Source organism: Cyanistes caeruleus, unplaced genomic scaffold (assembly GCF_971803275.1).
Source record: "Cyanistes caeruleus unplaced genomic scaffold, bCyaCae1.hap1.1 HAP1_SCAFFOLD_131, whole genome shotgun sequence".
Lineage (NCBI taxonomy): Eukaryota > Metazoa > Chordata > Aves > Passeriformes > Paridae > Cyanistes > Cyanistes caeruleus.
In genome coordinates, this window is record NW_028255928.1 from 204567 (window position 1) to 218471 (window position 13905).

The 13905-nt window shown below is 54.4% G+C and overlaps 1 protein-coding gene across 1 annotated transcript; it reads right to left on the bottom strand.

Moving 5' to 3' along the window:
* Positions 1-6151: 6151 nt before the first annotated feature.
* On the bottom strand, positions 6152-7098 carry LOC147646025 (olfactory receptor 14C36-like). The gene has a single exon (XM_086874009.1). The coding sequence runs from the start codon at positions 7082-7084 to the stop codon at positions 6152-6154; it is 933 nt and encodes a 310-aa protein (XP_086730135.1). The 5' UTR covers positions 7085-7098.
* Between the last annotated feature and the right edge of the window lie 6807 nt (positions 7099-13905).

A 13905-nucleotide genomic window follows, 5' to 3' on the forward strand; every position in this document is an offset into this window, starting at 1 on the left:
GGGGGATAGCCCTAAATCTGCTCGAGGTTGGGTTCTTATTTGCAACAAAGCCAAAGGGAAACATTTTATCCAGTCTAATTCTGTCTCCAGAGTCAGCTTGGTTAAGGTCGTTTTTATGGTCTTATTCATCCGTTCTACCCGACCGGAGCTCTGGGGATGCCATGGGGTGTGTAACCTCCACTTTATCCCCAGGGCTTCAGTGGTTTCCTGGAGGACACGGGCAGTGAAATGGGGGCCTTGGTCTGAGTCTATGTTATTGATTAACCCATACCTGGGGACAATATATTCCAAAAGTATTTTGACTACTACTCTCGCTCTTTCATTCCAAGTAGGAAAAGCCTCTGGCCAATGGGTCAGGTGATCTATGATCACTAGCAGGTGTTTGTATCCCTGTGCTAGAGGCATTTCTGTGAAATCAATTTGCACATTTTGGAAGGGTCTCTCCGCTAGTTCCCTCCCCCCTGGTACGGGTTTCGTCATCACTCGTTGGTTTACCCTTTGACACATTACACGGCCCTGAGTGATGGCCTTTGCTATATCATAAACCCCTATGCAGATGTTCTCCCTCAAGGAGTGGTCACATAGATCCTGCATCCCCCAATGTGTCAATTTGTGTATTTCATCCAATACCCTGCTGTTGCAGTCCACAACTCCAGGATCTCATCCAGGGAAGCAGCAGGATTCTGGGGACCAGCATCAAACACCAACCGAGACGGGCTCCCGTTCATGAAACCATTTATTCAGCATGGGAACAAAGTCAGGTCCAGAACAGAGAGCCCTGAACAGAGGCACAGCAGGGGTTTTTGAGGGACAGAACCCCCGAGGGTTTCCACCTTTGAGGGTGGAGTTCAGGGTCAGGGAGCAGTAGAAGCACAGCAAGGGAGAACCCCTCAGGGACTCAAACCCAATCAGAACTCCTGGGCCGCCCTTCTCAAGGGGTTTGGGGTGGGACAATGTAACTCTTTGTCTCCTGAGGCTGCTGCCACACCACTATAATATTTTTTCCCCTGATCTATCATGCTGAGCACCATGCAAGGCTGTAGAGAGGTCAAGAGAACCTCTGTTTTTAAAACTCTGCCCTGCAGCTATTCCTTACGGTGCTGTCAGCAGGGAAGACATTTTGTCTTCTAAAACCTTACCTCTGATAGTTTTTCCATCTGAAAACTATCTGGGCCAGGGGCAGCACCCAGGGACCTGCCCTGCCTGGGGGAACTTATACCTGGATCTTATAACTAAGTATCAGAAACAAGGGCACACACTCTGTATTCCAGACTCCAACATTTTATTCTTATTCTTAATTTTCCATGGTTTAAGTACTACTACGTCTTCATCTACTTCAGCTTCTACCTCTTCTTCCTAATATTCCTATTCTTATTCTTGATCATTTTTTGGTTTCTGGAGGGTCTTATGCAGGTTTTAGTGGGAGGGATTGGTGTTTTTTTCTTTTCTACTACTACTTCCTAAACACAACTTTCTTTTCTTTTGTTAGAATTGTGTGTGTTGCAGTCCAGCAGGCCGCCGTCGTGTCCTGGGAGCAACACCTCCTGTCTGTGTCCATTCCTCATGGCCAAAGTGCCCCAGGATCAGCATGGAGTCCTTTCCGGAGGAGAGGAAATGGCCTTGGAGTCCAGCAGGGAGGAGCTGGAGCCAGTGTCCCTGCAAAGGGCCAAGAGCCGTGTGGCTGTGGCCCTCGGGGACCCGGTGCAGGGGTGCCGCTGGCGGTGCCAGGCTGCCGCTGGGAGCCGATGACTTTCCAGGTGCCTTCCCGGCCGGACGATGGGCCGGGATGCGGCGCTGAGCCCCAGCAGCGAGGGTCCCCCTTCGGGTGCCGCTTTGGGCTGCCGTGTGCCCTCGGGGAGCCGCCCCAGGGGTGCTGCAGAGCGGCCGGGGCCGGCTCGGCCCGCAGGGCCAGCGCAGGCCGGGGCAGCCCGTGCGGCTCCCTCGGGGCGCCGGGCAGGCCGCGGGGCAGCCGCCATCTGCAGCCCAGCGCTGCTGGCAGCGGGCGCTGATCCTGTGGCTGTGCCGCCAGGCAGGGGCAGTGGAACAGCCCCCACAGCCCCTGCAGCCCCCGCAGCACCCGCCTCAAGAGCGAGCGGCCTTTCCTGTGGCGAAGCGGCTGCCCAGGAGAAGAGACATCTTCCACCATGGCTTGGGCTGCCAGAGGGCCAGGCCCGGCACAGAGTTGCTCTTGCGGGCACAGCTCGGGCTCCTGGCACTCCACCCAAGCTTCTCAAGGGACAGGCAGCAGGATTCCCTCTCGGGCTAAATCTGCCAGTCTCTGCTGCCTGGCCTCTTCTCCTTCCTCGTGCAGCTCCAGGACGCTCACCTCATCCCAGTCATCGTCCTCCCGCTGCCAGGCCTTGAGCTGGCTGCACAGGATGTCGCAGTATTCCCTGCTGTCCTGAGCCAGCTCTCCATCACTGTCATCATCCCAGCTGGACCTGGAGGATTTTCTCTTTGCTTTGCCTCCAGGCACCTCCTGGCCATCCTGGCACAGCTCTTGCTTGCGGCAAGCTTCCCAGTCCAAGAGTGCCCGGCGGCTCGTGCCTTCTCCTGGGGACAGCCGCTGCTCAGGAGATTCTTCCCAATCTGAGAATTCCTGACAGTGATCGCTGTCCGCCTGCCACGGCTCCTGCTCCCTGCACTTGCCCCACTCGGAGACAGCTGGGGAGGGCTCTTGCTCCCTGCCCTCATCCCAGTCCCAGAAATGCCAGTAGCTCCCCCATACTTGGACCAGCTCTTGCTCAAGGCCTTCATCCCACTCAGAGAGCTCCTGGCAGCTCTGGGCTTCTCCTGGGCACAGCTGTGGCTCAGTGCAGGCTTCCCCTGGAGTCCCTTGCTGGAACTTGTTCATTTCTCCTCAGCAGAGCTCTGGCTCTTCCTCAGCGCAGGACTCCACAGCTCCTCTCCTCCCTCTGCTTGCCCTCTCAGCCTCCTCCTGCTGCTCCCTCAAGGCCTGGGCTCTCTGTGAGCCGGGCCAGGGCCTGGGGGGCTGGGACTTGGGCTTCGCCTTCTCCTCCTCCGTGCCTGCAGTCCTCTGGTGCACACAAGTACCTGGACACAGCCACTGTCCTGGGACTGACCCAGGCCCCACAAGCCCTTTATATACCCCCCAGCCGGGGCGGGGCTCTGCCATGTCACAATGGACTTTGGGCACCGCAAGGTCCCGCGTCACCACGGGCCCTGACGCACCGTGCCTGTGTCACAAAGGCCACCCCGGCACCCCATGCCTGTGTCACAAAGGCCACCCCGGCACCCCGTGCCTGTGTCACAAAGGCCACCCCGGCACGCCTTGGACAGCCCAAGGCACCAGGAGCGGCCTGGAGCAGCCCAGGCCTTGGGGGATTGCAGCCCCTTCTTCTGAGCCGCTCCTTCAAATGATCAGGAGTGGCTGGGGCCAAGTGAAGGTGCAAAAGGAGACCGTGTGTGTCTTCGTTTGAAAGACAGGGGCCTGCTAAGGGAGGCAGGAGGCTCCTTTGCAATGGAAAATGTAAACCCCCTCGCTCCCAATTATTATCCCTTTGAAAGGCACTCTCTGGCAAAGATAGGAGGACAGGAAGAACAGTTTGTGCTGCTTTTGCATGAATTGCTATTTGGTGAGCAGGGAAGAAGCCCCTCATGGAAATGATTTTACTGAGAGGAGCTGCTAAGCGAGAGCTGCCCCTGTGCCAAGCAAAATCCAAGAGCTGGCTAGCTGTGGAACTGACTACCTATTAAAGCATTTAAAAAGCTGGATCCACCTCGGTGAGGTTGACATTTTGCAGACAGGCAAGCCCGGGAAATCTCTCTCTTGCTTCCACCTTTGAGGAGGTACCCGGCTGCCGGTCGGGCCGGGCCCCGCTGCACTGCAGCCCTTGCAGTCGTGCTGACAGTGGCCACAACAATCCTTAAAGCTTCAGGGTCCCCTGACACCCGGGCAACCGAGGAGGAAATTAAAGGAGCGGGTTCGCTGGAGTCCCCAAAACCAACTGGAATAGGAAAATCAAGTAGGGATGAGGCCCATAAAGCCTGCGCAACACAGGAGCAAAGTGCAAAGACCAGGCCTAGGGGCAGACACAACAATATCTAGGGGAGGTGTGAGGGCACAGTCTGAGGGCGTGGGTCCAGACACAGACTGGGGTTAGAAAGATGCAAAATACTGTGACAAATTGCAAACAATCAGGGGAGAGATACGGGAAGATTCTAGAAACATAACTTTCAGTGGGGTGACTTGATGAACGTATGAATTGCCATCAAGCCTTTGGCAAGTGCTTCCCAAGGCTTGAACTCAAAGCCTGCTGCTTCAGGGCTGAAGTCTTTCTGGCCCTGTGTCCCAGAAGGGCTGAATCGCACAGGCTCGGCCTGGCGGGGCCGGGCTGGCCCCAGCAGTGACCGGGTGGGGACGGGAGGCTGCGGGACCCCGGCTGAGGCTGGGCCGGACCACGGCTGCTCACACCTTGCCGAGCCTAAGCCGTGCCCCGCTGCCGGCCCCGCTGAGCTGGAGTCCGCTGGGCTCCGGGAGGAGCTCCGGGTGGGTCCAGGCCCCCTCGGCCACGGCCCGTGCAGCACATGGTAATTGAAAGAAATTTGCCAGGAGACAAAACTCCTGTTTGATGCCATTATTAGGATTCAGCTCTTGGGGTGGCGGGGGCCCGAGGGGTTGTTTGCACCACAGCCATTCCCACACTGTCAGCTCCAAGGAGGAGACACAATTCAGCTTTGCAGCACACACTGCAGAGCTGGGGCTTCCGTCCTCATGAGAGTAGCCAGGGACCTGTCATCCTGGTTTGCTGTCTAGGGCTGTCAGTCCTTTCCAGTCCTCTTTAGCTCATGGTGATGCAGGAAGATGGTTTCTAAGCAGGTTTAGGTGATGCAGGGAGATGATCTTGCATCATAGCTTGCTCAAATACGTTTCCTTGTCCTTTTATTCCTCTGTTAGCTCGTTGTTTTGGTGTCCTGCATGCCTTAGTCTGCATATTACTCGGTTACACAGCTTCCTGGGAGTTTCTTTGTTCTAGTGTGGCACAGAGACCATGGGAGTTGCCTCGTCCTGTGGCACACCTTTCTAATGGGTTGCTTTTGTTAGTTGGATTTAGCCCCCATGGGAGCAGCTCTGTTACAAGGTAGCAGGGAAGTAAGGGGAAAGGGTACAGGAATGTCTCATAAGAACCTTTAAAACACTTCAGAAACTGGTAAGTAATTAACATTACTAATAACCATCGGAGTAAACAAGGGGTACAAGGTTTACAAATGGGATAAGAACATTAACTGTACATAACTAAACACAGTATTTTATCCGGGGTGGATTTCTTGAGAGATTTTATTCATGACATGTGCCTGCAAGGATGCAGCACCTCTCTGAGCTGGGGGAGAGGCCAGGGCTGCACAGGGGGATGTTGTTGGCAGCTCCATGAGGATGCTCTGGGACGCTGCCCTGGGGTGTCCAGCGCAGTGGGGATGGATCAGCCCCTGCTCTGCTGCTCCTTCCCATCTCCCCCAGGGACCTTGCAGAGCCCCAGCCATGCTGTTTGCCCCCAGCCTGCCCACGGCCAGCCTGGGGCTGCTCACGGGGGTTTTCTGTGCTGAGCTTTAGCCTGGCCGTGTTCTTGAGAGAGCCTGGGCAAGGAGCCTGGAGCCCCCAGGCCCTGCCCTGAGGCGTCAGCGCTGCCCCAGCAGTGCCCATGGCCTGTCCCTGCTGCAGCCCCGGCACTGCCACCCCCAGGGCTGTGCCCGGCCCCGAGAGCACTCAGGCCCTGCAGCAACACCAGGGCCAGGAGGGCAGCGGGGCAGTGGCACGGGAGCAGCACTGGCAACACCAAGTGCTGCTGCTCCTGGGCACAGCTGCTGTGCCAGCACTGATCTGCCCCCAGCTCTGCACACAGACACTGCTGCTGCAGCTCCAGAGAAGGGAACAAAAGGGGCATCTCTGGAGAAAACTTTGCTGGGAGATCCTCTCGTTCATTGAAAGCCACCAAGAGCACAGGCCCTCATTGACACAGTCTTTGGCCACAGGGATGGTGGAGAGAAACAAAATGAGAAATGGCACAAACAATGACATTTCATTGTGGACAGGATTAAAAAAGGAAAACACAGAAAACCTCCAAAATGAAACCAACAGGAAGTATCAAAGTTGATTTTTATTATAAGTGATTTGCAGAAATGTTCCAGGAGTTTAATGTTTCTGAAACCATCCAGTCATCAGTGTCCACACTGCAGCCCTGAGCTCCTGGTTCCTCAGGCTGTAGATGAGGGGGTTCAGGGCTGAAGGCACCACTGAGTACAGAACTGACACTGCCAGATCCAGGGATGGGGAGGACATGGAGGGGGGCTTCAGGTGAGCAAATGTACCAGTGCTGATGAACAGAGAGACCACAGCCAGGTGAGGGAGGCAGGTGGAAAAGGCTTTGTGCCGTCCCTGCTCAGAGGGGATCCTCAGCACAGCCCTGAAGATCTGCACATAGGAGAAAACAATGAACACAAAACAGCCAAATACCAAACAGGCACTGACTGCAATGAGCCCAAGTTCTCTAGTGTAGGAATTGGAGCAGGAGAGCTTGAGGATCTGAGGGATTTCACAGAAGAACTGGCCCAGGGCATTGCCATGGCACAGGGGTAGGGAAAATGTATTGGCTGTTTGCATGAGAGCATTGAGAAAGCCACTGGCCCAGGCAGCTGCTGCCATGTGGGCACAAGCTCTGCTGCCCAGGAGGGTCTCGTAGTGCAGGGGTTTGCAGATGGACACGTAGCGGTCGTAGCACATGATGGTCAGCAGGGAAAGCTCTGATCCAAGGAAGAAGATAATCAGAAAAACCTGTGCAGCACATCCTGTGTAGGAGATGTGTCTGGTGTCCCAGAGGGAATTGTGCATGGCTTTGGGCACAGTGGTGCAGATGGAGCCCAGGTCAGTCAGGGCCAGGTTGAGCAGGAAGAAGAACATGGGGCTGTGCAGGTGGTGGCTGCAGGCTACGGCGCTGATGATGAGGCCGTTGCCCAGGAGGGCAGCCAGGGAGATGCCCAGGAAGAGGCAGAAGTGCAGGAGCTGCAGCTGCCACGTGTCTGCCAATGCCAGCAGGAGGAAGTGGCTGATGGAGCTGCTGTTGGACATTTGCTGTGGCTGCACATGGGGACCTGTTCATGAAGAAAAAGAGCAGTGACAAATCAGGAGAGGCTGGGACTCACCCACCCTTGTTCCTGCTCTGGGAAAATCTTCACCCAGGTCCCTGACTGAGCTCCAGCTGTGCTGTCTGACTGTGCCAGGAGCAGCCAGGCCTGTGCCTGGGGACTCTCCAGGAGCCATCCCTGCCCTGCTGCCCTGGGTTTGTGGCCATGCAGGAGAGGGACAAGGCTGGAAATTCAGGATTTGTAAAGGAGAATCACTCCTAATGCAGAAGGGCTTGGTAGCATCTGCACACACACTTCTAATGTATGGCAGGATTTGGTTTTAGGAATTATTTTCCTACCCACAAATCATTCCTGGTTCTCTGAGGTCAGAAATCCCCAGCATTTCTGCTGCACTCAGAATTTCCCACTGAGAGATGTGAGAGGCAAAGGATTCCCTGTGGCTTAGGGAAGGTGAGGGGCTGGATGGGCTTGTTCCCAACTGCCCTGGGTTTGCACCTTTGGCTGGAATCAGAGCACAATCACACTCCTGTGTCACCCTGGCATAAACCAGACCCTGCCCAGAGCAGAGGGATCCCTGAATGTCTCACCCTCTCTAAAGGTCTCTGGGCAAGGTCTCAGCACCCCCCTCTGCCAAGGACACTCACAGCTCCCTTGGCAGAGCCAACAGCATTTCCTCAGCTGTGGCATCTCTGCCCTTCCCCGTGGGACATTCAGGGAACTCTGAGAGGCTCTGGCACAGATTTGCAGCCAGGAGGGCAGCTCAGAGCTTGGAAGGACACAGCAAGGAGATCCCCAGGTGTGCCCATGATGGGATCTCAGGGAGGGGGCTCAGCTCATTCCCCTTTGCCATGGACTGCTTTGCCCACAGCCCCACAGGTCACAGGGAAGCTGGGACACCCCATTCCCATGGACACACATGCCTGGCAGCAATCCCAAGGGCAGGGCCTGACTCAGCTGCTGCAGATGCCAGAGCCTCCCTGAGAGCCCCAGATACCAATGACAATATCAGAGCAGTGCATTTAGGCTGTTTAGGAGGCTCTCAGCAGAGAGACTGAGCACCCAAACTTACAATTCTGGCATCTCTGTAAATGTTCAAACATTACTTTGCTGTTCCTGGTGTGTTCCTTTCAACTCAAAATGTTCTGTGATTCTGGGATTACAATTCCTCTTCTGCTTCTCTCATCCCCTTTGTTGTCTATAATCAAAAGAGAAAAAAACCCCAAACCTTTGCAACAGTGTTAGAACAGTAAAGTAAAAACCAGACCTTTATTAGAAGCTTCCAGGTGTCCCAGTGGGGATGGGGCACACCCGGCCCCTTATTTCAGCAATTTATTAAGGTTGATTAATTAGGATATTTAACAGAAACATTCAATAGGAGATTGAGCTGCCCCAGTTACACACCCCTGAGTCAACCCATTAGAGTAGGTCCAAGGGTTTCTTTGCCCCACTTTTTGTTATGACTGCTCACATTCTGGTTACAAAACAAAATGTTCTTCTTGTAGCTCCTCTCCCTGATGATAAGACAATATGGTATTTCAGAAATCTAATTAGAAGATGAGTTTATTGTTCTAAAATCTAAGAGAAAGTTTAGGAAACAGAGTTAATTAATGATAATAATTATATAAGTATATAGTAATAGTTTGAGTTAATTAAGGATTATAATTTTGTAATATATAATAATAGTTTACAGAGCTAAAAAATTATTAAACATATATAAAAAGCAAAAATCTTTTTGTCATCATCACAACTTTCCCACCCTGCTTAAAGAAAGAAATTGAGCACAGTCTCAGGAAAGCTCCTGATCTTTACATCAATTCCAGTCTCACCTTCATTTGGGAAGTGTCCTCTGGAGCTGTGCCCAGGCTGGACTGGAGCTGGGAGCAGCCCTGCCCCACACAGCCCCTCTCAGCAGCAGCCCCTGCCCTGCTCAGGGTGGCTCCTTCCCCCCACAGCTTCTCCCCAGCGCTGGGAGCAGCTCCCCGGGCCGGCTGAGAGCTGTCCCTGGCAGGCAGCAGAGTCCCTGCCCCAGCACAGCGCCCTGGGCTGCAGGACCCTGCTCTGCAGGACAGCCCTGGGCACCCCTGGCTGCTCTGCACAAGGGACAGGCAGAGAATGTACTCACAGAGTCTGTAGGCACTGGCATGTTCCAGCTTTAGGAGATGCCTCCAGGAGCTGCAGCTGCATTGTCCTGCAGCCAGAGGCTTCCTGTGCCAAGGGCTGGCAGGGATTCTGCCCCAGGCACTTCTCAGCCCCTTCCCAGCCCTGACTGATTGAAGCTCTCTGTGCCTCTGGGCTGTGCCCAGGGTGGCTGCAGGCAGTGCCCCAGCCCTGCTGGGCTGGCAGAAGAGCTGCTCAGCAAGAGAAATGTGCTTTTGAAGCTCTTCTTGGTTTCCAGGAGCTGCCTCTGTGCCAGGAGCATGGCCCAGCTCAGCAGCACAGACACAGCAGCAGGACTTTAATGAGCCTCTTGGGGCTTTGTGCTGAGGCCCTGAACATCAGTCCCTGACAGGGAGGGGAAGAAACCTCTCAAGAACTCCAAGTCAGAATCCAACTCCAAAGTTTCTTTCACTTTTAATGGGTCCCAGTGAGGGACATGACTGAGAAAGTGTCCCCAGGCCCCAGGCAGAGCAGAGAACTGGAGGCACTGATGACAGCTGGGGACAAAGAGAAGCCAAGGCTTGGTGCCCTGGGCCACAGCAGCCAATGCTGTGCCAGCAAGGGCTGTGAGGAGACACCTTGTCCTGAGGCCCTGGGGCCTCCTGGCACAGCCCCAGCAAGGCTGGCCACTGTCACCCCCTTGGCCTGCCCTCAGCATCCCCCCTAGCCCACATGCCAGTGGCCTCAGGGATCTGCTGGAAGGAGTCCCTGGGGAGCCTTGCTCAGGAATGGCCCTGGGGGCTCCTTCATGCTCCCAGGGACTGCAGCTTTTTCAAAGGACTTTGGCTTTTGCTTTGGAGTCTCTGAGAGCTTTGTGCAATCCTGGCCTCCAATTATCTGCTGTAATTAGTCCCTTGAGAGGCTTTGTCAGTAACAACACTCAGTGGGGCTCATTAATGCTTCAAGGCACTTCAGCTTCTTAAGGCACTTTCCTTTTTCCTTCCCACCCTGAGTCTCTGAGAAGTTTGTGTAATCAAGGCCCCAATTATCTGCTTTAACGAGTCCCTTGGGAGCTTTGCATTGACATTCAGTGGGGCTCATCAATACTTTGAGATACTCAGGGCTTTTTCAGCTACTTTGGATTTTCCTTCCCACACTGAGTCTCTGGGAGGTTTTTGTGCAATCCTGTCTTCCAGTTCTGTCCTCCAAGGAGTCCATGAGGAGCCTGTGTTGGGGATGGACCTCAGTGGCACCCATTAAATGCCTGGAGACACTTTGGGTGTTTCCTCTGACTTGGGCTCCTGGAAAGGTTTGTGCAATCTCCTCTCAGGCCCTGAGGTTCAAGGGCTCAGCTCCAAATGCACCACGGGGCTCATTAGGATCAAGCAAATCCTAACAAACCATGGCCATGCCTTGATTTCCCTATGGTCTGGTGCAGTTCTTAGGAAAGTTTCCAACAACAGCTATGGAGAAATAGTTCAAAGAGCTTCTAGGAAATATGTATTCCTATTTTAAAGGGTGTCTTTTATTCCTGTTCTCTTTAGAGCAGAGGTGATTGCAGCACTCAGTGATGGATATTGATCCAGGGTCTCTCCTAAGGAGGTCTGGCCAGGTCAGAGAAGCTGTGCCTTGAGGTCTGACCCAGTGGGGACAACCTTGCTCCACATTCCCCAGCCCCATCCTGTCTCTCCTCACTCTCCTGGGACCTGCTTTGCTCACAGAACTGGCTGCACTCAGGCAAAGAGGGGTTTTCCTTCTTTGATTTTAGCAATCTAAAACTGCTGAGTTTCCCCATGGAAAACAGACACCCTCAAGTGTGTGCCAAGGCCAAGGTGCCACCAAGGAGGTTCCCCTTCCCCAAGGCAGAGCCACACAAGGAATGTTTCAGACACACAGGGAGTTCTACAATAAACACAACCCCAGAGTTGGCTGAAGGCAGAATTAGAGCAGCTGCTGAAGGACAGACAAGCTTTGAACTCCTTGCAGCTGAAAGCACCAAGTGGGTTGTTGGGAGGTGTGTGAGTGAGGCAAGAGTGAGGGAAGGGAAATGCAGAGAGCCCTGGAAGTGTTTCTGTGCAGACAGGCTGCTCCAAGGGCAGCACTGGCCTTCTCTGGGGGAAACTGTGAGGGGTGTTCGGTGCGGAGAGACCTCCCCAGTGATCTCACAGTACACCCTGTGATGTCACACAGCCACCTGTGGTGTCACATCCCACTCGCTGATGGCACACAACCTGCTCTGGGATGTCAAACCACCATTCTGTGATGTCACAGCCCCCCTCAGATGACAGAAAACCACCTTGTGATGTTACATTTTCTCCGGTGATGTCACACAGCAACATATGATGTCATAGTTCACTCTATGATGTCACAGTTGGCATTGTGATGTCATACAACCTGTCCTGAAATGTCACATGCTCTTCTATGATGTCACTGCCCACTCCAGGATTTCATATCACCACCATGTGGTGTCACAGTCTGCTCAGTGATGTCACAACCCTCTCTGTGATATTCTCTATCTAACCTCTAGTGTCACAGTCCTCTCTGTGATGTCACAGCCCACTAAGTGATATCACCCAGGCCACACTGTGATGTCATGCAGCTACACTGCGGTGTCACACCCTGCTTTCTCATGTCACAGAATCCCCTCTATGGTGCCCTAGCTGCTCAGTGACCTCACACAACAAACTCTGGGATGTCACAGCCCCATCTGTGACCTCACACAGCCCACTCGGAGCTGTCACACAGCCCCTTTCTGACATCACAGCTGCTCTGGGGCTCCAGGACACAGCCACAGAGGTGCTGCTGGGACACAGCCCCTTCTGGCACATCCCACAGCCCCTGCCAGTGCTGAGCCCCTGGCAGCTATGTCTGGGACTGCTCTCTGTGTCCCTGAGCTGCCCTGGCAGGGCCCCAGCCCTGCTGGGCTGTGCTCAGGAGCTGCTCCTGGCCAGAGCTGTCTCTCTGCAGCGCTGCACTTGCCAGGAGCTGCCTCTGGGCCAGGAGCCCGGCCCAGCTCAGCAGCACAGACACAGCACCAGCGCTTTCATCACCCTCTCGGGCCTTTGGGGCTCTTGGCATCACACTCAGTCCCTCAGAGTCTGCTCCAGAAACTTCTCAAGAACTCCAAATCAGATGGAAACACTGAAATTTCTTGTAGTTGCAAAGAGAGGCACGAGTGAGAAAGCGTCCCCAGGTTCCAGGCAGAGCAGAAGACTGGAGGCCCTGATGGCAGCTGGGGACAAGCAAGGGAAAGGTGTCTGTGGTGCTGAGCAAAGCTGGATGTGTTTCAGGAATGGCAAGGGCCAAGGGCTGAGCCCCAGCCCCTTGCAAGGCAGATGCTGTCCCTCCCTCATTGCTCAGGGCTCTTCCCGGGCCACTGGCATGTGGGGATGTGCAATGCCAAGGGCAGCACCATGGGGCGGCCCCTGCCAGGCTGCTGAGCAGGGACAAGGAGGCAATGAGGCCCCAGGGCTGCCAGGGTCACTTGTCCCCTGCTGGCCTCAGGCCCAGGGCCAGCAGCCATGGCCCAAGGGCTGCACAAGTTGCCTCAGGCAGGGCCTTGCAGCTGCTGCCCATCCCTGTGCCCTCTCCAGCCCAGGCTGCCCTGTGGTGTCCATGCCCTGCGCCTCTGTCCCTGCAGGCTGTCGTCATCCCCCGGCTGCCCCACCTCGCTGGCCCCTTCCTTTGCTGACAGCTCTGCGTCCTGCCTGACTCTGCCTGGCCACACAAAGCCTTGGGCTGCTCCACACTCCTTCTGGGGGATGTGTTGCACCGCAGCCCTGTCCTGGGACACAAATTCCTTTCTCCAGGTGTCCACTCTGGGCCTCTCCAGCTGCACTTGGCATCAACTCTTTCTTTCTCTGGCTGTTTTCCACTATGTCAAAAGGATCCACAATCTCTGAAACTTCTCCTTAAATACTCTCATGGCTCTCCTCCACTGACCTCAGTCTCCACCCCACGGAGCACAGAGCTCCTTTGTCCCTATAGAGTGGTCATGTGCCTGAGGCCTCAAAACCCCACATTGGGAGATCTCTGAGATTTCCGCAAGGAGTTTCTGAATTAAAACCATCTTCTCATAGTGTAAGAATATCACCAGAGGAGACAGCCAAACCAACCTCTCTGTCCCAGCAGCTTTTTTCTGGGAAAGATTTTTAGATACACAGAATTTGGGAGGCCAAATTCTAAATGGCCCCTGTACAAGAAGGCTGGTGCTTTTGGATAGGAAGGAACAGAGCCCCACTGTTTCAGGGGCAGAGGCAAGGTGACCACCAGAGGCCAAGGCCAGCCAGAGCTGGCAGGATTTCTCTGGGAGATACACTTGGATACAGGAAATTTTTAAAGGAGAGAACCAGTTTTGGCAATGGGCATCTGAGAAGACGGATGGTATTCCCTTGTTAATGCTGTGGGACAAATTGCATTAGGGTTCAATTCCACCTGCCCAATATTTACACATAAACCTTTGACAAACTCAGGCTGGGATTGGATCTCCTCTCTTAGAAGGAATTTAAAAGTCTAGGCGTCCTGGAGGGGTTTGAGGATCCCTGGTGGCTGTTGGGTGTCATTTCTCCACCTCATGACTCAGCAGGAGTTTCTCCGATAAAGAAATAAAGATTTAGCCTGAAGCTCCCACAGTGCCCATGACAGGAAGCCCTGGGAGTGTCTGTGACATCCCGGCTCTTTGGCAGCCTGGGGACTCCTGGGATGTCA